Source organism: Diadema antillarum, unplaced genomic scaffold (genome assembly GCF_040938485.1).
Source record: "Diadema antillarum isolate AM-2024a unplaced genomic scaffold, OU_Dant_1.0 seq00001584_RagTag, whole genome shotgun sequence".
Lineage (NCBI taxonomy): Eukaryota > Metazoa > Echinodermata > Echinoidea > Diadematoida > Diadematidae > Diadema > Diadema antillarum.
The window spans coordinates 404,410-432,065 of NW_027272302.1; the positions used below are offsets into that span (position 1 = coordinate 404,410).

Genomic DNA, 27,656 nt, shown 5'->3' on the forward strand with positions numbered 1-27,656 from the left:
CAGCGACGAAATACTTCAGTCATACTCGCTAAGCAGCATGCATTTCAAGGTCAGGATATCACTGCTGCTGGCACCATTCAGTTTTTAATGAATATTCAAAATCCCTCTCCCTAAAATATTATGAATCAAAAATTTACTTTGGCATGGTCAAGGTTGTAAAATATTTCTCAAGTACATTCAGTGGATGCTTAAAATTCTTATACAGTTCGACCTCGAGTATCCGGCCATGTCGGGACCAGTGCTCATCCAGATAAGCGAAATGGCTGGATATGGGAGACACAATGTTGATGTATATAGCGGCCGTCCAAGCTGCCGTCCCAGTGCACTGGCAGCTAGACAGGTAGCGTACCTCGCAATGGTGGTGTAATCTATGCTAGCCTGCGCAAAATTGTAGTCCCTTCTTCACAAAAATAAAGTATATCTTTATGTTAGTTCTGTCGGAAATAATGTAAGTAAATCGTGTGAGATTTGTAGAAATTTTAATTGAGTTTAAAGTCACTGTTTTTTCTCAATTTTTGGATGAAAAAAAAAAGTCCTTCACTGCGTGAACGTGTCCAGATAATAGAGATTTCTGGATAAAAGGAGGCTGGATAATTGAGGTCGAACTGTATTCTGTTTTTATGTCAAAATGACATTAGAATTCTTAGTCCTACAGGGGCATGTCCAGAACAAAACAATAACCTGTGCCATGATTCTGAACAATTACAGCATGTCATGGAGTTAAAGGAATTTCTGCATCTCTCTACTAAGGTGTCGAAGCTCAGTGGCGGGCAGACTTGTTGATCTTGTCGTAGACCTCCGGAAACGCCCTCTTACAGTCCAGCTCCTTGCGCAACTTGTCGTAGAGGGAGTGGTCAAACATCTCACGGAATTCCTCACGCGTCATGTAGCTGTCAGCGTAGAGCATCTGAAATCTGTCCAGATAGCAATTCACGTTCAAATCAAATGTCATTTCTAATATCACATTTTTTCCAATACAAATACAAAAAATGTGAAACAAAAATATATATACATACATACAAAACTTTGTTAGAAATCACTTTATCATTGGATATGAGAGGGCCAGTAGCAGGAATTATAGGAGTGACAGCTGTCAGCAAGAGAATGTTTGATACTACAGCTGTACTGACAAAGTGAAGAAGAAAAACCAGTGGAGTTAAGTTATTGTAGAAACAAAAGTAAAAAATTTATTCAATTCAAAAGAGCTTAAAGCCACCTAGGTCTCATTTTGACTACCTGCCAGGCCAGGTAGACTTTTCTGACGGAATATGTTCTGGGCAACAAGTTCACCTTCAATATGTGTACATGTGTGTTGGTTTTCTCTGTTGACACATGTAACACAAATCATGACAAGCACAGTGATAACTTCCTACAGATACTTGTGTCTAAGAGTAGCAGGTAAACATCCGTTGGCATACTGCCTAATGTTAGCCCCTCTATCTGTGAAACACTCATTGCCCTTCACAACTACAAAGTAGGTCTGTCAATATAGGGTTCACCTGGACATTAGACAAGTTTAATGTGACTTGAAATTGCATCTTAATAGTGTTGATAAATCTTTCTTTCTATCAAACCACTTAAGATTTGACCAGTGTAAGCTTTGTGTAGCATGTTTTCAAGAATATATGTTCGGGCCCACACAAAAGCATCATTAGCTCCGCCAAGGGAGGAGGTTATGTTTTTGTTACCGCTGGTTTGGTTGTTTGTTTGTGTGTTCGTTAGTTAGTTAATTAGTTTGTCCGTGTGCAAAATAACTCAAAAAGTACTTAATGGATTGGGATGAAACTTGCAGGAAAGGTTTAGAATGACACAAGTAACAAACAATAACATTTGGTAGTGATCCGAGAATTTTGGGGGAATTTATGAAGGATTTTTGATATTTTGGCTGGTAGGGTCAATGAACTTGGGAGTTCAGGCTGCGCGCATTTGAGGTTTGCATGCGCGCACTAAAGTGCATGCTGTAGTTTCTGCTAGGGCGAGGCGTGCCGTGCAGCTGAGGGTTTATGACGTAACAAAGGCTTCTTTATTGGGAAGTCAGGCTACTTTCAGCACACAATGCTATAACTACGTATGGGTGGAAATCACTGATATCTCTATGGAAGAACAAGATAAGTGGTGGAAATAAGCTGCATGCTTGGCGGAGGTCTGCGCTCTCAGAGTGCTTCTAAAGTTATTGTTAGATTTTCTTGTTCTTGTTCTTGCTTTGCTTTTTTGTTTTTGTTTTTGTTTTTTCTTTTGTTTGGTTTGTTGTATCCTGTTATCATCCTGTAATTCACAATTTCATCAAAATCCTCTTGACCAATGACCATTTCTTTATTAAGATACGCACACACCCAAAATTACATTGATTTGTGTCCTCCTCACCAATTCACAGGATATTTATTATCACACCTCAAGATTTCAACAAAAAAACCAACAACAACATTGAAAAGCTAGTTAAAAGTGATAAAAAGTAGTCAGTATGTGGTTCAGAATAATTTTCTCGGCATAATTGTGCCTACAGAAGGCACTTACTCATGCATACCAACCTATCCAGCCAGAAGAAACATTAGGGCTAATGTCCGTGATCTCATACATGTATGCCTGCTACATCAAAGTCTACCACACCTCTTAGTGGCTGGCTAGACAAATACGTAAGGTATCCTCTTTTAGCCTGGAACTTTTTTTTTTTTGGGGGGGGGGGGGGGGGGGGGGGTGGGGGGTATTTCTATGGCCATCTCTGAGGCATTACAGTCCTAATAGTTTTTAGAAAGTAAAGGCTAAAAGGAGATTAAAGGACCAACTGCGGCGATTCCTATATATAAAGTTGTTGTTTTCTTAAGATGCGAGTTTCTTCACTTTGTCTCCCTCTACAAATTAAATTTGTTAAGATCACAACTGTTGGAATTTCGAAGCTTGGGTATTTGTTCCATGTTCATCGTGTCACTGCCGGCAACCAGGGACAGCCTGGTGGCAGTGTCGCTGCCCAGAAAGCAGTAGATGACAGGTTCGGGTCCCGCTGGTTCCTTTTTTCCGACATGTTTGTTAATTTACAGATCAGCAGTTGCGATCTTCACGAATTAAATTTGTAGAGGGACACAAAGTGAAGAAACTTGCATCTGAACCTTCACCCCTCTGAATATCTTTCTTTCATTTGTTGTTTTCTTGTACCTCTAGATTTATCCTTACAAGATGTCTGTATTACAGGAAGACCACCCTGTTGTACCAGTGTGCGAATGTGTGTGTGTGTGTGTGTTTGTGTGGGTGCTCATTTTATTTATTACAATCATTATCATCATCATTGTGATTATCATCATTGATATATTATCATTATAACCATCACCTGTTCAATTTTTAATTTCTCTTGTTACCAAACTAAAGCATTATCATGTGTCAGTGTGTTACCACTCATCTAAGCTCTGCTCAGTTAGATGGGTATGCTCACGACATGTCAGCAATTGACTTTCAGTCTGCAGTTACTCTTGCATCTCTTTTTCTTACCCGTTGACTTTCCGCACGTGCTCCTCCACGCGCCGAGTCGTGTTGCTGTGATGGTAAGCGGGGTTCTTGGGGTTGCCGTAGGCACCGATGTCCACGTACAGTTCATCCTGGTCACCATGGGGATGAACCATGCCCGGAAAGGAGGGCAGGTCAAATGGACACAGCCACAGGGGATACAGCTGAATTGTTTTTTAGAGGAGAGAGAAAGGGATGACCATCATGACAGGAGGAAAACCAATGCATGTAGATAATAATAATAGTTATGATGATAATAGCTAGTTTTTATGTAGCGCATTTCACACTTGTTAAATATCTCAATGCGCTTTACAGACTATCATTACCCCGGTCACTGGATACATTATTTCCAACCAGCACTGACAGTGCTCACTCTCCACTCCCTGGGGAGCATTCCAGTCAGTCACAGAGCCTTTCACAGGCGTGCACATGCTGATCAACCAACATAAGCTTGCTCATCCTAACGGGTACACATTTATACTACTAGGTGGAGAGGAGAAATGTGGATAAAGCGCACCCTGTTGAAGGGCAAACATGTCAGGCTTGGCTTGGGCTCAAAATCTCGAACCCATGCCATGCTTGTGTGATTCAGAGACGAGCGCTCTTATCCACTCAGCCACAACTCCTCACACTAGATGAACTGATATGTTTTGTGCTCAGCTGCAGAAATTCATTGAAAGACTTGCTTCCCCCAACATAATTTCCAGAATTCTTCCCTTTGACAAAAACTCACTAAAATTCTAGGTTACTTCTACACTGAATTTGCACACAACGGCTGAAGTTAGCATAAAATCAATTTAAAAAGCTCCATGAAAGTGCATGTCTGAAAATCATGTACACAGTTATGTTGATTGTCTTCAGAAATAGAATTCTACTTGATTGGCCACATTTGCACAATAGTGACCACAGAGATGTTTTAAACATATATTTCTTCCAAAAGGCCGTCTTTATCTCTAAGCTAAATTATTACCTATGCAATGCAAACAACAGAAAAACAAAATAAAAGGACAAAAGTGTCCTGGGTCTCTTGTCAAACCTACGAGTAACACAGAAAATAAAAACACAAATGATCACAGCTTCCAGCCTACATGCTACAAAAATGAAATTGGAATTCAAAAGACGGTTCAGAGCTTTCATGATTTCTATGATTTCAAGACCTGTCAATTGTCTCATCATCTTGCTATCACTGCTGCTACAAATAAGCTGGTACGGTGGCACTGGGAAAGGACGGCCAGGGGGCTCACCTCCATCTCCTTGTGGAAACACTCGAGGGAGCTCTTCATATCCTTGAGAGGGACCAGCATGTCCTGCACCACATGCTTCTTCTCATAGAGCTCCCGAATGACCTCTCCCTGGGTGAGCTTGAGCAAGGAAACCTTGGGTGGGGTCAACCAGCCCAGGAGGTAGCGGAAGATGGGGTGGTTGCCGAACGGAACAATGTCCTGCAGAACAAGGTGCGGGAAATAACGATAAGATATTTTATAATCACCATTTGAATGGGAATTCACTCAACACATGTACAGATGTGGCTTGCATAAATGCAGAAATATTTAATAGTAGATCACATTACTTAAGTGAAGTTTGAGGAACATCAGACAATCCATTCAAAAGTTATGAATTTGCAAAGTTTGGGTTAGATTCATATGCAATCATCACTGGATAAGATGGCTTCAACAGTTTGTGATGTCACAATAGTGGTACACTACAAAGAAAGTAAGAAGAGAGTTCCACAAAATTTCATTTTATGAGACAATATTGTACAAATTCATTCAACTTATTACTGACACATGTTGAGGGCACTATCATTCTCCCTGCCGTCAAAAGAAGTAAAGAAAAAAATTAAAGGCAAGAAGCATAAAAAAATTGTGCTATTCTCTGATTTCTCTCAAACTTCACTAGTTGTTCTTCTACTATTTCTGAATGAACTGAGGGTACATGGGGTAAATTTAAGTCAACAAAAGTTGACTTTAAAGGCGATTGCTACATACAGTGTACAAACTGGATCAGCATGCTGTAATGTGTACGAGGGTAATTCCATGAAGTTGGGGCAGTGTCCATGTAGCATCGTGATATTTGAAAAATACATTTCAGCATAACTCAATATTAATTATGCTATACATTTATTGTTTGTAGGCTTTACATTTGCATTGAGGCCACACATTTTCCTGGAAATTTTGTGCCATTCAGACTCAATTTTGATGAAGTTATTAAACAATATGTAACGGTGTCCTGTAGCATCGTGACGTGTCCATGTAGCATCGTGAAATTTAAAAATTTGGTCCTAAGAGACAAATTATGGCAATTAGCTTGACCAAAATTTGATGCAATATGCATATTTACTAGATTAGTCAGATAGCTAAATATCCCAAATTTCCTGTACACAGTTTTAATTTTAAAAGAAAATTACAAAATGTATCACGATGCTACGCGGTGTCCTTTTTTGTTACATTTGGTGGACACCGTGTAGCATAGGGACACATTGTGTAATTTTCTTGTAAAAGTAAAACTGTGGAAAGGAGAGTTAAGATATTTAGCTATCTGACTAATCTAGTAATTATGCATATTATGTCAAATTTTGGTCAAGCTTATTGCATTAATTTGTCTTTTAGGACCAGATTTTAACTATCACAATGCTACATGGACACATCACGATGCTACAGGACACCGTTACTTTTTTTAACAAGGAAAAGTAGAAATTACGCGGTGCGTAACATATGTCCCCGCCGGAAGTAGCATTTTGTAACAAAATGTGCAATATAGGTAAAAAATCAAGGTCAAAGGTCAAAGAAGTCAAAGGTCAAAATTCTGTGTAGAAGTTTTGAAGCCCTCACCTAGTGCCATCACATAAAGCAAATGGAATCGAAATTGGGTTAGAAATGGCGAAGGAGTAGCATTTTGTAGCCAATGTACAATATAGGTCAAAAATCAAGGTCAAAGGTCAAAGAAGACAAAGGTCAAAATTCTGTGTTGAAGTTTTGAAGCCCTCACCTAGTGCTATCACATAAAGCAAACGGAATCGAAATCAGGTTAGAAATGGCGAAGGAGTAGCATTCTGTAGCAAAATGCACAATATAGGTCAAAAATCAAGGTCAAAGGTCAAAGAAGTCAAAGGTCAAAATTCTGTGTAGAAGTTTTGAAGCCCTCAACTAGTGCCATCATATAAAGCAAACGGAATCGAAATCGGGTTAGAAATGGCGAAGGAGTAGCATTCTGTAGCAAAATGCACAATATAGGTCAAAAATCAAGGTCAAAGGTCAAAGAAGTCAAAGGTCAAAATTCTGTGTACAAGTTTTGAAGCCCTCAACTAGTGCCATCATATAAAGCAAACGGAATCGAAATCGGGTTAGAAATGGCGAAGGAGTAGCATTTCGTAGCAAAATGTACAATATAGGTCAAAAATCAAGGTCAAAGGTCAAAGAAGTCAAAGGTCAAAATTCTGTGTAGAAGTTTTGAAGCCCTCACCTAGTGCCATCACATAAAGCAAACGGAATCGAAATCGGGTTAGAAATGGCGAAGGAGTAGCATTTTGTAGCAAAATGTACAATATAGGTCAAAAAATCAAGGTCAAAGGTCAAAGAAGTCAAAGGTCAAAATTCTGTGTAGAAGTTTTGAAGCCCTCACCTAGTGCCATCACATAAAGCAAACGGAATCGAAATCGGGTTAGAAATGGCGAAGGAGTAGCATTTTGTAGCAAAATGTACAATACAGGTCAAAAATCAAGGTCAAAGGTCAAAGAAGTCAAAGGTCAAAATTCTGTGTAGAAGTTTTGAAGCCCTCACCTAGTGCCATCACATAAAGCAAACGGAATCGAAATCGGGTTAGAAATGGCGAAGGAGTAGCATTTTGTAGCAAAATGTACAATACAGGTCAAAAATCAAGGTCAAAGGTCAAAGAAGTCAAAGGTCAAAATTCTGTGTAGAAGTTTTGAAGCCCTCACCTAGTGCCATCACATAAAGCAAACGGAATCGAAATCGGGTTAGAAATGGCGAAGGAGTAGCATTTTGTAGCAAAATGTACAATATAGGTCAAAGGTCAAGGTCAAAGGTCACGACTGAAATTCTGTGTAGAAGTTTCAAAGCTCCCATGTAGTGCTATCATATAAAGCAAACAGAATCAAAATTGGCTCATAAATGACAGAGAAGTAGCAAATTGAAGATTTTGATCACACACGGACGCACACACGGACACACGGACGGACGGACGGACGGACGGACGGACGGACACACGGACGGACACACGGACACACACACGTACGGAGCCCGTTTCATAGTCCCCTGCTTGAACTCGTTCGGCGGGGACAAAAATAACTTCATCAAAATTGAGTCTGAATGAAACAAAATTTCCAGGAAAATGTATGGTCTCAATACAAATGTCAGCCTATAAAGAATATATGTATAGCATAATTAGTATTGAGTTATGCCAAAATGTCACACTTTGTGCCCCAACTTCATGGAATTACCCACACGGGAATAGCTTTCATGGGACAGGTTGGGTCTGCATGTGCTAATTTGAGAAATAACAGAAACATGATTTCTACAAAACCACAGCTTGATCCTTTGTGCAATTATATCCATGTCCATTCATGAATGCATCAAACATCTACATGAGTAGAATAACTGGCACTAATTCTGCACACTGCATAAATACCTGTAATTGATGCATGTGATATGCTTGTTTCAACATATGATTCATTGTCTTTAGGAATACAAGGAACAGTAAATGACAAATATTCACTGTACATTCATTTCCATGTCTTTCAAGCTATTTTTGGCTAGCACAAATTCTAAAACCCACAAAAACATTGCCTTGATTTTCTCTGCACATTTTGAACGAGTTGTATCGTCTTCTTTGTCAGCCGATAACACAACAGTAGTACATGTAGAAATAATGGTGTGCGTATATGTCCTAGTACTAGCAATACATAGCCAATATTACAAGCAAAATATAACAAGTATTGTACCAGATTCAATGTCACAAGTGTGTTCCCTCTATATCACATGTTGGTTAAATCCATTTTTAGATACCAGGGTAAGCAGGCAGTATATCAATTAATTTTTTGTGCATGGAAACAACAAATCAAAGTGCTTCATGCTGTAAATTGAATGAAAGCATACCAGTAAGTGATTGCCACTGTGCAAATTTAGTTAAATAGCACAGTTGCAGAGACATACTAATGAGCCACACTTAATGCCCTCTGCATAAAATGATCTGATTACACTATCTGCCACAAGTCTTCAGGAAATATCAAGATATATGTATGGTTGGTAGAGGAATCTTCGATGACAGAAGAATGTACAGGATTTGAAAATATCTCACAAACCGTCTACTGCGAGTGAATGCTATAGTATCTTCCAGTCTGGGAAGATAGGGCTGATGATAATATGTGATTGTGCATCACAAAAGCAACAAAAAGTTGTATGTCCTGATTTTACATGAGTAACGAAAATATGTGATAAGGTCAACCAAGTCAATCATGAGTATTTCACATTTTCTGAAAGAGCAATTCTCCTACAAAATTCTAAAGTTTGGGATCATTAAAACAAATGGAAAATTTTCAGCAGTTTTTGTAGATCACCTTTTTTTTTCTTGGTAGAATATAGTGTGATTTGGTTTGTCTTAGAGGCCTCTTTTATTTCTAAAAATCGCAATACATTCTTCAATTTCAACTCTAATAATTGCTGAACGGATGATGCTACTGCTTTGACAGTTGGTATTTGTCCTGGATAGATTGTTGATAGAGCATGCTTAATATCAGCTTTAATCTATAATCCCTTCATTGTTGTTGCTATGGCATTTCATGTCTTGCCTTTTGTCCTTTTCATCGCACAGCTAGCACGGCTTGGTGAGATTAAGCGCATGAATGGACCCAATACTATAGAGCCCTCTTCCTCGGTACACACTTGTCCAGAGTGTGTGCATTCTTTCCAGTATCTAGGTAGGTTTTAATAGGAGAGTCCATTTGAATTGAGCTACACATCATTTTAAAGCTTAAAGTCTGCCCTTTTAGAATCTACCAGTATCTAAAAATCCATGTCTGGCCACTTTTTGTTGGTTTTGCAACACAGGGTCACATGACTGCCCATGAAGTAATGTAACTCATCTAATAGGGTCTTTGGAATCTCTCCAGTGCTTGACCTTCTGCCGTACTGTCCACTGCACTGACCACATTTTATCAGCTGCAGCAACATGTCTTGTCTGTCCTTCCGACAGCTGTTCTTTCCGCGCAACAGCAAAATGACTAGTTTACATACCACACTTAATGTTCACTTCATGGCCTTGTGGCTGGCAAGGGGGACATTGCTCACTACAGAGTGTTCTCGCTGTCATAAAGCAATGTGAAGAGAACACACGACAATAACCTAGGCTATGATTACCTTTCCTAATTACATTTCATCATCCAAGGATGACATATTTGGTGAAATTACCCCCCCCCCCCCCCCATACATACACACATCCATACACAAACACAATAAAGCGGGAAGGGATGTTTCATTATCCCGTTGAAGACGAGTCCCGAGTATACTCGAGCAATTTATCTATGGGAAATGCATGTTGTAGCAAAATTAGCCTGTCCTCAACAGGTTAACAAGGATAGTCCTGGGCCCTGTTTTATGAAGAGTTAAAATTGATTATAAAATTGATTTCAACTGTAAGTCTACGGCAGCCTGTGTGGTAAGGAAAATTAAAATCGACTTTATCTCTTGAAAAAACAGGGCCCTGATCTTTTAAACTAGAATTCTCTGTATTTTCAAGAGAGATTTTGTTAGTATGGTTTCATTCTTGTTGATTTCTTTTCTGTTTGTAGTCTCCATGGGCTCAGTTATAGTCAAATCCAAGGAAACAATGACACAAAACATTGATCTTTTCTGCCATGCTCTCTTGAAAGGCAAAATAATGCTGTAAAGAAAAAGGATCCTCACAAAGAACCAAAAAGACTTCCAGATTGCGTTCACCTGTGCAATACACTCCACCTGAGGCAAATTATTTCAGATCTATTTTAAAGATGGCCCTTCCCTTTTGCATTCCTTCCCAAATAGCACAGAACATGATATATTCCACCAGAATGACAAGACTATTGTAAATCTATAACATTTCTGTGATATTTGAAGGTTGTTAGCCGTTAAAATTCAAATAATGCACCAAACGCTCACCGTAACGTATTCTGTGTACTAGGCACAGCTGCATACATTAATCCTCCTGTGGTTGTAATATGATACTTATACTTCGAACAACAGATATGCATGCTAAAGCTGTCAGAAAAGAAGAATTCACTAGCTTCTCTTACTTTGTTATCAATGGCAAATAACAACACACCACTTACATGAACTACATGTACAACTAAGTGCATCACACAGGTCTGTAAAACTAGACTAGTATTTAGATTTGTCATTTTTGCGAAGTTCGCAAAAAATTATTCAAATCTTAACGGTCAATTTAACTAAACAAATAAAGACCCTCTTGAGTTCAAAATTTACAGGTTTCCAAATAGTGTTTTCTTCAATACCTAAGTGTTCTCACCAATTTTTCAAAAATTTGCATGCATAAGGGATTGGCTGTCTTTAAAATTTTTAGAACTAGGGATCAATTGCTTCAGGTCCATTGGGCAACACCCTCATACACTTTTTGTATTAGTTTGGTTATTTGGGCTTCACCCTAGCAGACCCCTGGGGGCGCCACAACCATTTGTACAAACTATGATCCTCTCCCCTCCCTCATTGATGATTGCTGTCAATTTTGTCCACATTTCTAGCCTCCAGCTTTCAAGACGTTGCTGACAATGAGAAATAGCTTCTGCACAACCACACTGCACACTGCTAACAGCATGAAGGAAGATGGATAATAGACACTAAATAGCACTGATTGGAATAGCCTGTGAACTTGAGTCATTTGGCTTAGGAGATTATTTAATTAAGCGCGACTTCATTAAATATTAAAAGTGTATGTGGTACCTCAAAATTGGTATTTATTTAGTGAATTGAAACCTCTCTTTATTTTATGTAACTTATCTGTATTTCATAATTTATAAATATCATCACTGTTTCACTAATCAATGGCACTTTAAATCCAGCACACCTGTTCTGGAGATAAACTAGAAACCATGGCATCATTGTCAGCATACCAGTTTTAACCTGTTGAAGACTAGTCCCGAGTATTCTTGTACTAGAGTAACTGGGAAATGTGTGTTACAGGAAAATCAGCCCATCTTCATTGGGTTAATTACTCATCGAATGAGTCCAGGTAGGGTTTCAGGTCCTGTTTAAGAAATATGCATGTGCAACTGTAGCAAGTTTACTACATAGAATATTGGCATTTAGCATGGTACAGTGTAACAGTTGGACAACAAGTCATAAGCTGAAAGTATTTTCTATGTTGCTAGCTATGCTAGGACAATTGCAGTTACTGTCACTTGCAATAATTTTTGGAACAGACTCCTGATGTCTCCGATGTCTGCATTCTTACCTGGATCTCCCAGAAAATGCTCCTGGAGTGTCGATGGTAGTAATGTCGCAGGGGGATGTACTCAACGGCTGGACCAGTCTTCAGGAAGGTCTCAACATGCTTAAAAAACCAGGGCTTCCAGAAGTTCCCAATGGAGTTAATCTTTACAACAAAGAGAAGTAAAAGTAATGAGTCACATATGGAAATACATAACATATCAAACTAACCAGACAAATATGGAAATATATAACATATCAAACTAACCAGACATGTGACCTAAAAATATATTTGTATGTGTCTTACCCAATATTTTTCAAGTTTTCAATAGCTCAATCCTGATGCTTTCGAGTCAGTTTCAGAGCAGAACATGAAAACATTGAAACGGAATGTACACACTGACTGACACGGTCCATGGCATTGAAAAAATTGATCAAAGAAACAAGTTCCCGTTTTTGCTGCTGTTTGTTTATTGCATGATCACCAGTGTTTTTTTAACTAGAATAATTCCAAGTTTTTTCAGTAATAAGTCCTCAATTATTCATGCCCAGCAGTGAATTCAGAACAGCATAATGTATGAGCTGCAATTTTCGCATAAAGATATATTTGTATCGTTGTTTTCTTGTGTTTTTTATATTCCTGAGTGAAAGATGATTCGTGAAATTCACAAAAATAAAACGTTAAACCACTGCAACAATTTCAGCTCATACAGTAGTCTGCAGAAGGCAAAGAGAGCATCAAGTAAAAAAAAATTGAATACAAAAAGAAAGTTCTCACCTTGTCTGGTTCAGCATCATCAGTCAGTTTACCAGTCATGATCACAGCTGTATCCTTGGAATACATTAGGCCCTCAACGAACTCGTTGACGTCACCACGCCTGGATTCCTCAGCGAAGACATTGTAGATGTCGTCGAAGCAATGCACTGGTTTATACTCGAGCCGGACAAACTGCTTGGCCGGCACGATTTTGATCTCGGCAGAGACCAGAAAGCCAAGGGTGCCGTAGGACCATGGTACAGCATAGAAGAGATCAGGGTTTTCATCCTGGAGCAAATTTGTCACAGATTACACGGGTGTGAGGGTACTTTCAGAAAAATGCCTGAAAAAATCTGAAACTTATGAAAAGAAAAAGTCTGAAGGGCCTAAAAGCTGTGAATATTTCGACAATGCATTTGAGTAGAATAAAAAGTCTGAAATCAGATTAAACTGTGAACTCTCACATCCTTAGAGAGTAGGAAGGACTGCATAAGCACTCGGCAATATTTATGATTAAATTCCTTCAAGCTGAAACTAGAATATTACAGCAAGGGCATTTCATTATTCATTCCACAAGATGCAGGAAGTATTCAGGTTTATACAATATGAACTTTAGCACTTGCTCTGTCAGAGTGAGGTAAACAGTGTTGTCCTGTGCATTCTCGATTCCCTCTGTGTGTTTTTAATACTTGGGTTTCTCGCAGCAACGATACCCGCCCCATCACCCCATACTAAAGGTTCAAAGATTACCTTGGAGCAGCGCACCACGCTTCCATCTGCCAGCACCAGTTCGTAGCTCACACAGACATGCTGAAAGAGGCCATACTTGTGGGAGGAGCTCTCAATACCCACACCCATGATGAGTCCACCTAGCATATGAGAGATACAATATTCAATGATGACAAGGAAAGAGTTGGTGTGGAAGATTTTTTCAAAGAAAGTTAAAAATCAGAAGAGGTGGAAAGTATTGGTGTCAGAGCTTCCAAAGTGACCCATGAATTAAAGGGATTGTATAGTTTTGGTTGAAACCTACATGTAACATGAGGTTCATAAAAAAAAAATTATGTGTGTGTGTTTGTGTGAGATAATGAGAAATTTTAATATGAAAAGTGAAAGAGCATGTAATTCTAAGAGGAATTCAACATTTATTTGATGAATATTGGCTGAGATATCCAAAACAGGGTTATCCTAATAAAAGGCGTGACCCACCTTACAATACGATTGCTTTGTTTTACTTTGTTTTTGGATGTCCCAGCCATTCCAAAACCAATTTTCATCAAATAAACTTTGAATTCCTCTTAAAATGGTATGCTCTGTACTATTTCATAAGTGGTTTCTTGGTATCTCACTAAAAGTTCAAAGCCCAATCCCCATCTCCATCAACACTAAACCATCCCTTTAAAGGACAAGTTCACCTTCATAAACATAAGGATTGAGAAAATGCAACAATATTAGTAGAACACATCAGTGAAAGTTTGAGGAAAATTGCACAATCGATGCAAAAGTTATGAATTTTTTACATTTTTGTGTTGGAACCGCTGGATGAGGAGACTACTACAGCTTGTGAGTCATATGCGTACAACAGTATAAAGAAAATGTAAAAGAAAATTCAACATATTTTCACTTTTTTGGCATAATAAAAGTGCACTTGACTTGCCTCTTTCTAAAGGCAGGGGGAATAATATTACCCATAACATTTGTCGGTAACGAGTCAGGGGCATGTGTACTTTTTTCAAAAGATGGAATTTTGTGAAATTCTCTTTATATTTTCCTTATATTGTTGTACGCATGTGACATCTAAGTTATTCATACACTGCAGTAGTCTTCTCATCCAGCGGGTACTGCACAAAAACTTCAAAAATTCATAACTTTTGAACGGATTGTCTGATTTTCCTCAAACTTTCAATGATGTGTTCTACTAATATTGCTACATTCTCTCAATCCTTATGTTTATGAAGGTGAACTTGTCCTTTAAGTGTGCTACTAGAAGGCACCTACAAGTGTACTACTACACTTGCATGTGATACTTTTCCTGTTCCATACAGGTCTTCTGCTCTATCCATGACAGAAGCTAAATCAATCATCCCAGCACAGGTTTCTAAGTATCTTTCGAAAATAAGTACTTCCATCTTTTTCTTTTCTTTTCTTTAGTTTTGGTGAATACATCATTATTGGGACCTAAAGTTTACGCAAACTTTAGATAAGAGGTTCTGCCAGTTTCTCTCAAACCTCAAAATACGTTTCTGCTCACAAAAACATCAATACCAGGTCTCCAAAGTTCGTGAGAAGTTCAGTGAACCTTTTTCAACTTGTCGTTTTTCAGTGCACTGACATGACAGAAGCCTCATGAGGAATGCATTTAAGTCTCTCCTAATCTACACTGTGCAAACAACTCCCTAATTTACACAAGGAGCTGTATCTGCATCAAACACTACAACATGATACCGCAGCATTATCAATATAATCTAATTACACAGCATGGTGCTCTGCAGTGACAGTTTCTTCTGTATCTAAATGTATGACTTGAAATTTAATACTGGGTGTAACCTTGGACTAAGGATAATGCCCCTTAATTCTCTTGATTAAGGTGTGTTTTTTTCTTTCAAGTCATTATTGTCACTCACATACAGTAATATTGTTTGCAATCAGTCAAAACATCAATATCAGATAAACAAACATTACCACAGAAGCACATCTACTGATAGATCCATTTGTATATGACAATTAGCTCCCTGGACCCTGGATGTGACATTCCGTCTTTCCAACAGTCCTCACTGAACACTGCTGGAAACACAAACATTGTGCATTTCTGTTTTTCCGTGTTTTTTGAAGGTCAATCCAAGATATTGATGTTATACCTGACATTATTGATGTCATACATGTACTAATGTATTTATACAAACGTTGTACATGTATGTGTAACAGTCAACTTGTACAGTGTGCATTTTGAAGTACTATCATATACTTGAGTGAAATGTCTGACATCTTGGATTTTGGACTGAATTTTATTTTCAAAAATTCCAACTTCTGGTCAAACTTTTTACAAGTCAATAAAGAAAGTGTTTATACCTCTGTATTATTGCAACTTTTCACAGTTCAAAATATTTTACAACTTTATAATCATATACTGTATGAGCTGAAATTTTCGTAAATGTCGTGAATCGCCTTTGAACCCCGAAAATGACGGCACACGAAAATAACAACGCACGAATAACTAAGTTCAGTTAGACCCTCTCAACCGTGAAATTAACAACACGCGAAAATGTCCTCCAAGTAGCAATTCGCGAAAATATCTGTACGCGAAAATTTCAGCTCGTACAGTATGAAATGTCTCTTCCAAAATGAACCATTATCCCATTACTGAAACATTTTGTAAAATTTAAATTCGGCACATATTTTCCCTCTCAAAATGGCCCTTCCAACCAATCTACAAGAGATAATCACAAAATAGGAGTCAATGAGAAGTATGCAAAAATGGCCTCTTGATTAGTAAGCGTCCTTGCAGCACTTACCAATATCTGCCATACACATAATTTTGAGCATGCTGCTCTAATATCATAAGATAACACTTCTTATGAAATTACTAATTTTATTCAAGATACATGTATAGTACCGGTATATGAAGGTACCTCTTGGTGGACTAAAGGCTACCTTCAATACTACATGTATAGGGCATTCATTTGTTTGTTTGTTTATTTCACTTGTTATTAACTCTTCTTTCAATTTTCTTACATAAAAAACTCAATGAGACTGCATCGAGGATATATTTCATGTCCACACCAAATAGTGGAAAAAGTGAAACCTAAACAACAGTACTAATGATCTCTGTTCTGTCACTGGGACTAATATAAATGAGCCAAAGTGACTTGATTGATTGCATCTAGATGTCTGTAAAGTACACAATTTTCAAGTACTTGTAGGTGTAGGATTGTAGCATGCAACATGAGCTACTACACTTGCCACACCCAAAACACATTATATTGTACCTCTGTCTCTTTGTTTCTGCCTACAATACAGTGTATGTACTGTCTATCTGTCTGTCTCTCTCTCTCTCACGCATACTTTCTCTCTCTCCTTCTTTATAATCATCTACTACCAGATCAGCAGTACTACTTAACATTCCATATTCTAATAGGTAAACAACAAAAAGAAGAAAAAAATATGTACAGTACATACATTTGAGTTTGGAAATGATGTGTTACAATGTATAATACCAAACACACACACACACACACACACACACACACACACACACACATTCAGTCTCTCTCTCTCTCTCTCTCTCTCTCTCACACACACACACACAACAAAGACGACAGCATCAGCTGTAAAATGCCAAATGCCATCATTGATCGGATCCACCAATAATGGGAAAAGGCTGGTGAATGATCAATAAATCCATTGTTAATGATACTTGGGAGTACCATGTATACATTCTGAGCTTAATATTGTAAGTCTAAGACATGAAGTCAGTGCTGGTACTTGTACATTGGAGCTTGGGCCATTGTGCTGTAGCAGAGCATCCAAACACATGGACGATTTGTACACCACATTGTTTGCTAATTTACTTTTCCATTTCCACTCAACTACAACTACGATTTCTTTTCCTGTCATCATTAATTCTTTGCACCAGGTCTGATACATGTTTTTTTTTTGGTAACTTTTGAACAAAAGTCTCGTTTTACATTGTAATCTGAAATGCAGTTTACACAAGTTTTTTTTACAGTGCAAAGTTTGCTGAAGACTTGTGAAATCTACTAATAAGAACTTCATCATGACAGTCTTTATGATAGCCGCGATTGCATAATTGTATGATAAACTGCTTTGTCAAAGCACACTTTAATAATGAAATCAATGGCAATACCCTTCATGCCTATATTAAAATGCAAGAGTTTTGTTAGTCCAAGTAACAAATACATACATTCACCACCAAATCTAGAAATCGTGTAAAACAGTGTTTAATAGAATTTTAGTGTTATTCTTGTTATCTTTTCTAATCAATATTAGGCCATTCAGTTGAAAAATAAAACATTTGCAATGAACATGTATCATTTGACCTTCATATGTTAGCACATAGATGTCAGTCCAGCACAACATTGATTTTAGCGCCACCCCCCCCCCCCCCACCCCCGAAAAAAAATGAAATAATTTTGGAATAAATTCTTACAGATCTTTTTATCCAGGCAGAATATTCACAATACAAATGTGCCTTCGTATGTACATATTAAATTACACTGTATGTAGTGCACATAGGACTACTTGTAGTATGGGTGAAAGAAGTAAAAAAAATGTATACACATGGAAATTGTGTTGGTAGGAGGGACAAGTCTGATGTAACCATGGAAGGAATACGAAATTTAGCAGGAGAAAAAGGAGCCTGCCAATTATATAGGCCATGCATGTTTGCTTACATCAGAGGGCAATACGTGATAAACAGAGCTCTGATGAGTGCAGCAGAGTGGAAAGGCATGCAGTGTACTGGCAAGGACGAGTGAGGTCAGCTCGAGAGGAAGGAGAAAATAACCTACAGGTATACCCCTATCTATACACGTATAGCTGGGCACAGGACAGCTGGAGATGCACTCCGCCCCTTTGTGTCTGTTCAGTGAATACAGTGAGTTGCTGATTGCCAACACCACACGCACAGTTGCTGAGAGGGGCATCAAAATGTCATGACCTTCATGTGTGCAGGGAACTTCTAATTTATGTAAATTGAATGCACAGCCCAGGTTGCGTACCACTTTCAGAATGCTCTAAACATTGGTGACCATTTATACAGAGTTTAAAGGGCACTTCAGGGGGGCATTTCATGAAGGAACTTGTCGGATAAAATGTCCGACAAGTCAATTATATCCGACAAGTTCAGATAAATCAGCCAATCAGACTAAAGAATTTCTCAAAACTTGTCGGATATAATTGACTTGTCAGATATTTTATCCGACAAGTTCCTTCATGAAACGCCCCCCAGGAGTGCACCTGAGCCTAGGCGTGAGAGGGACATGCTATGGAGTGCTCCAGGTCCCAACTGTCTGTTCATTAAGAGCTCAAAGAGGTTCAGGAGCACTTCTTAGAATGCTTTATGAAATGCCTTACATACATGTTGTAAATGGGTTGCTGGAGATGCTTTGGACAGTTTGGAGTGAGAATAAGGTGAATAACAACATTGAGAGACTGATTAGTACAATCAAAAGTGGATGCAGGCTGCAAAACTTAACATCGCCAGGATGTTAAGACCTTGTACAATTGTATCTCAAATTTTTGTGAAAATGACTTTATTTCAGATAATCAGTTCAGTGATGTCCTGTCCAAATCCTAACTTTCTTACCCCCAAAATGAAGCCACCATGGCATGTCAAATGAAAGGCTATCCCATTTGATGATAGTGCTTTGGCTGCCATTTTTTTTACTCTCCTGAACATTTGACATTTTGTAGATATGAGGTCTTGTCACCCAAGCGACGATATGTATTATCTATCCATTCACAATTCATCATGAAAATCATGCTTACAGATCCATTATGTTTCTCTAGTTGATGCCTTCGTTCAAACAATGGCCTTACCAACGGTCAAGTCATCTAACTCCGGAAGCACAGGAAGTGTCCATCCCAGGGGGTTCAGCGTGGCTGTGATCTGACCCATGGTTGCTAGGGGCTCCACCCGCATGACCTGTCGCTCTGTGTCCACGTCCAGAATGTCCACCAGGTTGATGAAGATTTTCCGGTGTGTCTTCTTGTACTTGGCCACTCGCAGACTGATCGTCTGCCAGCCGGGGCGGCCTGTGCACATCAACTGCTGGCTTTTGTCCGCATTCCACTTTCTCACCTGCATTCAGTGCAAATTTGATTTGTGGAAAATGAAACTTGTATATCAATTGCAAGGCAACATGTAACAATTTGCAAACTGTAGTCTGGCTGACTGACAAGCATGAAGTCGACATGCAAAATGATGCTTATTCAAAGCACTTGACCTATGTTTAACTGTACCCTGTTTAGAGTCCCCCTAAACACATCATAACCTTGACCAGTAAGTTGTGCCGTGTTTACCTCAGACCATGGAAACTCTTAACGGTCATGACAAAAAGCACACAGCATGAGTCTGGGTTAACCCTAAAAGGGTGGGAGGGGGCAGAATCTGGCCGCCCCCCCCCCTCAACGTTTCGAGCTATAATTCTGTAACGCCTGAAGGCCTCGTCGTGAGGCTTCTTGACTTTCTTTGTTCAAGTCTCGCGCAACTTTTGGGACCAAATTTACAATGTCCGTGCATACTTTTTTGAAGCCACATCCATTTTTGTAATGGCATGTTACCCCAAAACGAGCACAATTTTGTGATTTTGTGTACATTTCTTATGGAAAACAGTGTTCTGTCACAAAAGCCTGATTACTTTTACAATTGATCCCTTTAATTGATTGATTTTATGCTATGCGTGTAATTATGGTAGAAATGTGGTCAGTGACAATTTCCAATAAAAAAACAAAGAAAAAACAAATGTCGAAAAACAGAGAACTACATAAGAAATTCCAAAAACAATAAAATACATACGAATTAAAATGACTTTTGGAAATTTTATCATGTCCCCTCTGGTTTTAGCACAGCCAATACAAGACCATATGAGACAACCTAGCGCGACTCTAACTCACAACCTTTGAAGTTAATTGTGCTAGACTTACATCACTTGTACAGTGCAAGATGACGGGACCCTTTAGAATGGTTTCAGAATGAACACAGCACATACTTCCGGTGACCTGCACTGTTCGTGGTTGAGTGCGCATAATGTACACATACAAGAAACTGCCGCCTCTCTTGAGGAGAAATGCCCACCCATTGGTTTCCATAGACACATATTTTTTTAAAAAGTGCTTGTTTTCATCTGCCATGTCCTCCAGACGTTATCCTAAGGCCCTCTTAGACAAGGAGACTCTAAACGGGTATTGAATTATCATCACATCAAAAGATAATGCACAAACCTATGGCTCACTTTTCTGTTTGTTTTTCTAACACAAAAAAGTGATGGAAAACTTGCAAAATAAAAGTCCATCTGTTGTTTAAAAGCAAATCAAATGGGTAATACTAATCGGTGGTAATAATATACAGGAAAAAAAATCCAGAGTAAAGATATTTCAGTGCATGTTCTTTTGAAGCAACTGCATTTCGATTTGTACAATAATTGGGAATAGTTACAGGTGTACATAAACCATTATCATTCAAGCATAGTGTAAGAACTGGGTATTAATGCTGACTGCATTTATGTCTTTGTGACGAGGTTGATACGTACAATGTCTATTGACATCATTTTGTCATTCTGATTGCCCCCAAAAGGACAGACTGGGAACCTCCCAGGCCAACAACCTGCATCCCCCAACATTTTTCTCTGATTTTTTTTTTTCTGCAAATTTTGCTAGATTACCCCACTTGCATTTATTTGGAAATATGGTCTTAGCATCCCATAACAATTGTATGATAACTACGATGCACTCATCTATTAAAATGCACTTACACAGTGTATCATGACTTTTTTTTTTGGGGGGGGGGGGGTCATACATAGACAAATGTGCTTTGGGCCTATGTGAATACGAAAATATCAAATTGTTGGAAAGCAATGCTTATTTATTTTGGCATTGTGATCAATCTGTACTTTGTATTTCTACTGATCCTCAAACTACATTTAGATTCTACTTTGATATGATTCAGTTGGTTAAACATGATAAATCAAACAATGGATGCCGGTATGTACAAATGTAGGTTGTAATTAAAGGGGAAAAAAATTGAGAAAGTAAATTGTATGTTACATTGTTAGATCTATGATGGTCTATACGGTTGTAACTGTTGATTAGTATCGTGTTCGTAGTGTTATTGGAAACCCTAATTACCCTAATAAATCAAACAATGCATGCCGGTATGTAGGTTGTAATTAAAGGGGAAAAAAATTGAGAAAGTAAATTATATGTTACATTGTTAGATCTATGATGGTCTATATGGTTGTAACTGTTGATTAGTATCGTGTTCGTAGTGTTATTGGAAACCCTAATTACCAAATAGAAGTTAGAACTCTGGAGTTTAAACTTGAGTTGTAACATACATTAGGCTGTCTAATATCAGCAGTTTTTGTATTTCAAAATAATTTGGCAAAGAACTTTTCCATCTTTGGGCAAGTTCGAGATGGTTTGCTGAAAGAAAAGTTCTACAGGTTGTAAGTAATGTTAACAAGTTACAAGGACTTTCTCAATCATGTCTGGGAATATCAAATCATAACCACGAGATCATGTGACCTTTAGGCCCAAAACCACTATTTCGGCGCAATTGGTCAAAAATCGTGTCGCTTATGTTCCTTCTCACCTAGGAGAGATAAAAAGCTCTTTCAAAATGCTCCTGTGATTTTATGTGATGCCAAGGGACATATAGACAAAAACTGAAATCATTTCGAAGGCGAGATTATACCACTAAGCCATTGGTGGAGGGTTAAGTTCGGCCAACAGGCTTCAAAGTGCATGTCGCCAACGATGGTTTTTTTATGTTTTCTCAACTTTGTGGGAAAATATGAGCTTAAAGAAGAAGCTTACTCACAGTTTCAGAAAAGTAGCTTAACGTTCTATGAAAACCTAACACAACTTTTTAAGTGTATCATTCTTTAACAACAAAATACCTGATGGAAATGTGTCGCCAGATCTGCTGAAACATACGTTACCATCTTTGTACTCCAAACTTGGTAATGCTATTACAGTGAGTACTACACAATTGTATTGTTTTTCTGACCAAAAGGGGTCTAAGTTTATGTTACAAAATATTTCATCCCTCAGCTTCAAAAGACATGCGACTGCTAATCTCGCACTTATAGATTTTAAAAAGGTAGATTTAAGAGAAGTAACATACATTACCATCTTTGTAAAAAATATGAAGGTGCATGGCTCGGAATGATTGTTCTAGAGTTGAGACTAATGGAGTAGATTGTCCTCATACCCATGGGTGGCAAAAGATTCATTATTATGTTACTAACTTATACGATTTAATCCAAAAGTGTAACATACGTGATGTAACTTACGTTACCACCAAATGACAGAAAGCTTAATTACACCATCAATTACCATCTAAATGTATATTTCTCGAATCTGTGCCGTCGATTTGAGGTCATGGGATAGCTCAGCAACCTCTTTTACTGGCATCTTGAGCATTGGCAGCGCGCAAAATACCTTTACATGATGTGTTGAAAAACTGAGTAAGTATTTGATTGTTGGAAATGTGTTGTTGTTTTTCATAGAATCATGTTTTACTTCTATTAAGTCAGTAGATTCCACCGTAAAAATCCAGTTATTACTTTGCTGTACAGGTTTATTCTTTTGAAATAAATCACTCAATTTATCAAGTAACGTATGTTTCAAATTTTGGTAACGTAAGTTTCAAGATGTTGTCATGTTAATAACAGACAATCCACGGAAAAGCCCATTTAATTTGAGACAATTTAATTGTTGCAGTTATGATGTTGATGAATTTCTCCGTCAACACATATCAAATTCATTTACAGCTGTATGTTCTTGTTTGTTTGGAGGATGCAGTAAAAGGGGACATAAATCATAGTATCTTTAAAAAAAAAATTGTTTGGTGGGCGTTGATGTTCAACCTGGCTTTAATGTCATATTTCAGGTATAAACAATGAATTTAACATTGTTTTAAGAAAATGCAATGAATAGCTAATAAAATTAGAGATTACAAAGATATCTACTTCAAAACTAGTGGACCAGGTCCCTACATTAATGTAGTAACGTAAGTTTCATCAATTAATGTCATTGAAAAGGATATTTTAGAGAATGTGCGTGGATAAAAATAACATTCAATTGTTCTAGAACTATATTGTTGAAGGAATTCTGTAGGGAAATACGTCTTTTTAATTATATTTATCTTCGGTTATCATAAACCAATATGATGACTTACTACCTGACTATTTTTAATGGAGAAAATAAACTCAAATTTGTGTCGTAATGTCGTTGATGATCTCAAAAAGAAGAAAAACACATTTTGAATGAAGAAAAGGCAACAAAAATACAGTGCATTAGAGAAATTTCAACTATTACTCTGTATACCATCATAGATCAGGCCTACATGATAATAATAATGATAATGATAATAATAATTATAGTAATATATGTTTCAGTAAGTTATATGTTTAAGACATTAACATTTTTTGTTCTTCCTTCTCGTTGACGTTAATACAGTTGCAATGGGGAAGAGCAGTGCTAGGATTAAAACCCCATGGTTATATAGGGAACGTGTAAGCTGTAATCAGATAGGCGAAAAAGCATATCTCTATATTACTAAGCAAAGATTCAAGAAAAAAAAAAAACATGTTCCCGTCTCATAGTTAACAAAGAAAAGAAGCAAAGTCACACATCTTTTTTTTTTTTTTACCCTACCACATCAGGGTAACTGTATAGGGGATGGGGGTTCAGGGTCCCCCGCCCCTTTGCCAGCAGTCAAAATATAAACAAAAGGAAATAAAAAGAAAAAAAATGAATCGCAGGATCACCCTCCCCCGTTTGAAATAATAATAAAAAAACATGAAATTGGGCTTGTACTTGCAGCATAGAATTGAGCTGAAGCCTTTTTCTTTATATTTCTTCAATTTCATTTTCTTTCTTTTTTTTCTTGCTTGTCAGTCGATGAAACCCGGCAAAAGAAATGAAACAAAAAAAAAAAATGCCACGGGAGCTTTTTATTTTTCTGCCTGTCAGGATATTAAAACTGGAAGTGGTCAACTTTTTCTAACTCCTGACTCCATCCCCCACCCCTTAAAAATCTTACTTACGGGCCTGCATGTCTATAATCATTATCAGTACCTTTCTTGTGCATGTATAGCAACTTGTCCTTTCACTTTTCTTTTTTAAAGATTCAAAACATTTTTCCAGGAGACAAGAATTATTAATGCAAGACTTGTTATTCTTGTTATCCTTGTGGATTATACTGTTTTATGCATACATAACAAGGAAAATCGAGTATATCAGTTTACTAATGACAATTTCATTCATCCTACCCAGTATTGTGCTAATGAAACTGTGTAATTTGACATTATTTCATGGACCTCATTTGCCATAGTCAACTTAGTAAAGTGGTCATTTATTTAGTTAACAAAGAACATTTCTCGGTTCCTTCTTTTCCTATCTCTTGTTTACCGAGTTCTGACATTTTAAATACAAGCAATACGGCGTTGTTGTTCATTATGACGCACTTTAACAGAGTAATCATCTCGTTTCTGCCGTTTCTTGTTTCATACAAGTGTTAAAAATTTTGTGAATACTATTCTATTGCAACTGCTATTTTCAAACCTGCATAGAGTAACTGTTGCGACAGCTGATGAGTCTGCAAAGTTATGGATTTGAAACATATCTTTCAACAGCATGAAGATAACAAGTTACAAGACATCAATATGAAGATAACAAGTTACAAGACGTCAAGCATACGAAATCTTTCATTATGATAAAATTAAAGTGAAACCTACGTTACCCACCACTCGTTTTACATTACACGTACATCATGACAATATTTTAATCCGTGAAGGCACGAAACAGCATGTTCCCAACTCTTATCATTTCAATGCCATAAATTCATAAGTATGAAGCCAATTGTCTTCAAAATATCAACACTTACGGATTACTGTTCTACTGAAGAGTGTATACGCGGACATGTTATAAAGTCTTGCAGTTTTACAATTATTTTAATTGTTATTTTTGAGAATTGTATCGGCATAATATTGCGACATCGTGTTATAATATACGTTCACTTAGAGTTGAAGAGAAAATAATGTGAGAATAAAAGAAAATGTACCAAAATATGTTGCACATGTAGTAGCATTGTCTTTGTAACTTACATTACATAACGTGAAACATACGTTACGTGGAATCTAACGACTATATTTTTGCACACATAGTTTCACATGTTTCATCGATGATACTCAAGAATTGGCTGGCAATGTGGGACTGATAAATGTTGAAAATAATTTCTGAAGAAAGTCTGACGTCAAATTATCGAGAAAACAAATTAACATTACCTTTCTAAGGTTTAACACAATAGGACATGCTGTATTCAGAATAGCATACAGGTCATTTGCCATCCTTACCATCTGCAGGCAGCATTTACAAACATGGCAGCCGATGGTATACTTCACATCGGACACATAATTATCTCAATCGTAGAATGTAGTCACCAATCTTAATGCATTTGAAATAGAATGACATGGTAACGTATGTTACATGATGAAATTTACGCCCCATGAAAGAAATTATCACATCTCAAAAATAAAGCAAAATTATGTGTTCATATTTTTCAAGTACAAACTTGAATATTTATCTCGTGGATTGGTATAAAAAAGAAACCTATTCTAACAACTTTAATTTTCCCGTTTTGTGATTGTCCAATTGTGCCGAAATAGTGGTTTTGGGCCTTTATTGTGTCATTGAATATCCTTCTAACACGATACATAATTCTTTGTCAAGTTGTTGTTTTTTTTTTCTTCAACGTTAATACTTAGCAGTTACAATTAATATAGAAAAGGTCTAAATCAACTGTGATGAATTTCCATAATTCATGCTTTAGTTGTTTTTATTTAATACATTACTCATACAAACGTCAAACTCTCTTCAGAGTTCACACACACACACACACACACACAAACCTAGCTATCATCAGGCAACTTCTAACTAGTTTTACCTGAGCCTGAATATCGCGCACACGATGTTCATGCATCTTTGGAGCACTGCTGAGCTTGAAAATCACCCAGTTCCGGAGGTAGTAATAGACATCATAAACCGCAGACATGGGGAGTAGGAACAGGCAGACGAAAATCCATCGCTGGTGAACGATCACATATTCCAGGCCCTTGAAGCGGATGAGCAACAGCAGACTAATCAGAGGTGTGGCGGCAAGGACAGACATCCATGTGCCGAGACCGTATCGCATATCCATGATGGCGCTTTCGTATGACCAAATTTCAGCAAAATTTTGGACGCCTTCCGCTAGTTTAAAAGGGTTGAAATAAGGAGCTAGCTGTTTCGAAACTTGGCTGGAGCTTGCCTCGCCTCACTCCTATAGCTCCTGGACCTAGATCCTGCCTAGGGTACCGGGTAGAAGGTAGATCGATCCTGTTATGTTTACCAAATACGTTCCGGTATATCCATGCACGGCACGCGTGCCGGCTGTTCACACACAAGACACACTTTTTTTACCGGTGAAAAATTAAAGCAGACAGTACAGATCTATGAATTTCCCGCACACGTACACATGGATATTATGGAAGCCGCACTCTTATTTACACACACACTGTACATTCGCACATGAGGGCGGTCGACGACCTCGGGAAGACGGAGTGCTGCGCATCGTGCGCGAGTGTTGCATCGGTGGTTCGATCCAATTTGTGCGCGCGCCCAGGGCGTTATGAATATTCATGAGATGTACTCTCGCTTGCCTACTCCATTGTGTACGAGTACCAAAAAGCGTACCGGTACGCGAGTCAAACCTGTCTATAGCGGCCATCCAAGGGAAGCGAAAAAAGTGACCGTTATAGACAGGTGGCCGCTATAGGCAGGTTATCCAACTTTGTGTGCATTGCTTACAAATGTGCATGTATCATTGTTGTATACATCTATTGAGTACCGGGTACGTACATTTTAATGTACACTTTAGTATGTGTGTATGTATGCACACGTGTGTTCCATGCATTGAACAATGCCGGTGTTCTTGAAATTGTTGCACAGTAGCATGTGTACAGTCGTGAAGAAAGCTTGATACTAAAGGAGCGATGAATGCAGCGATGGCGATCACTGAAAGTTGTTGTTGTTGTTGTTGTTCATTTTCCATCTGTGAAGATGGTTGGATTGCCCATATTCAGCTACACTAAGCTGGTCTTCCATGGGGTCCAGTTGGATGTGGGGTGGGACCACTTCACCGGGCTAGACACCCTGCTCTTTGCGATGAATGAATGAAGCGGGAT

At 38.0% G+C, this 27,656-nt stretch overlaps 1 protein-coding gene across 1 annotated transcript; it reads right to left on the bottom strand.

The window, feature by feature from the left end:
• LOC139710903 (delta(24)-sterol reductase-like) lies at positions 1-26,815 on the bottom strand. The gene is made up of 8 exons (XM_071622825.1): positions 26,378-26,815; positions 19,246-19,507; positions 13,438-13,556; positions 12,709-12,975; positions 11,956-12,096; positions 4,740-4,937; positions 3,481-3,659; positions 1-914 (listed from the first exon to the last, which is right to left on the bottom strand). The coding sequence occupies exons 1-8, from the start codon at positions 26,630-26,632 to the stop codon at positions 761-763; spliced, it is 1,575 nt and encodes a 524-aa protein (XP_071478926.1). The 5' UTR covers positions 26,633-26,815; the 3' UTR covers positions 1-760.
• Positions 26,816-27,656: the final 841 nt, after the last annotated feature.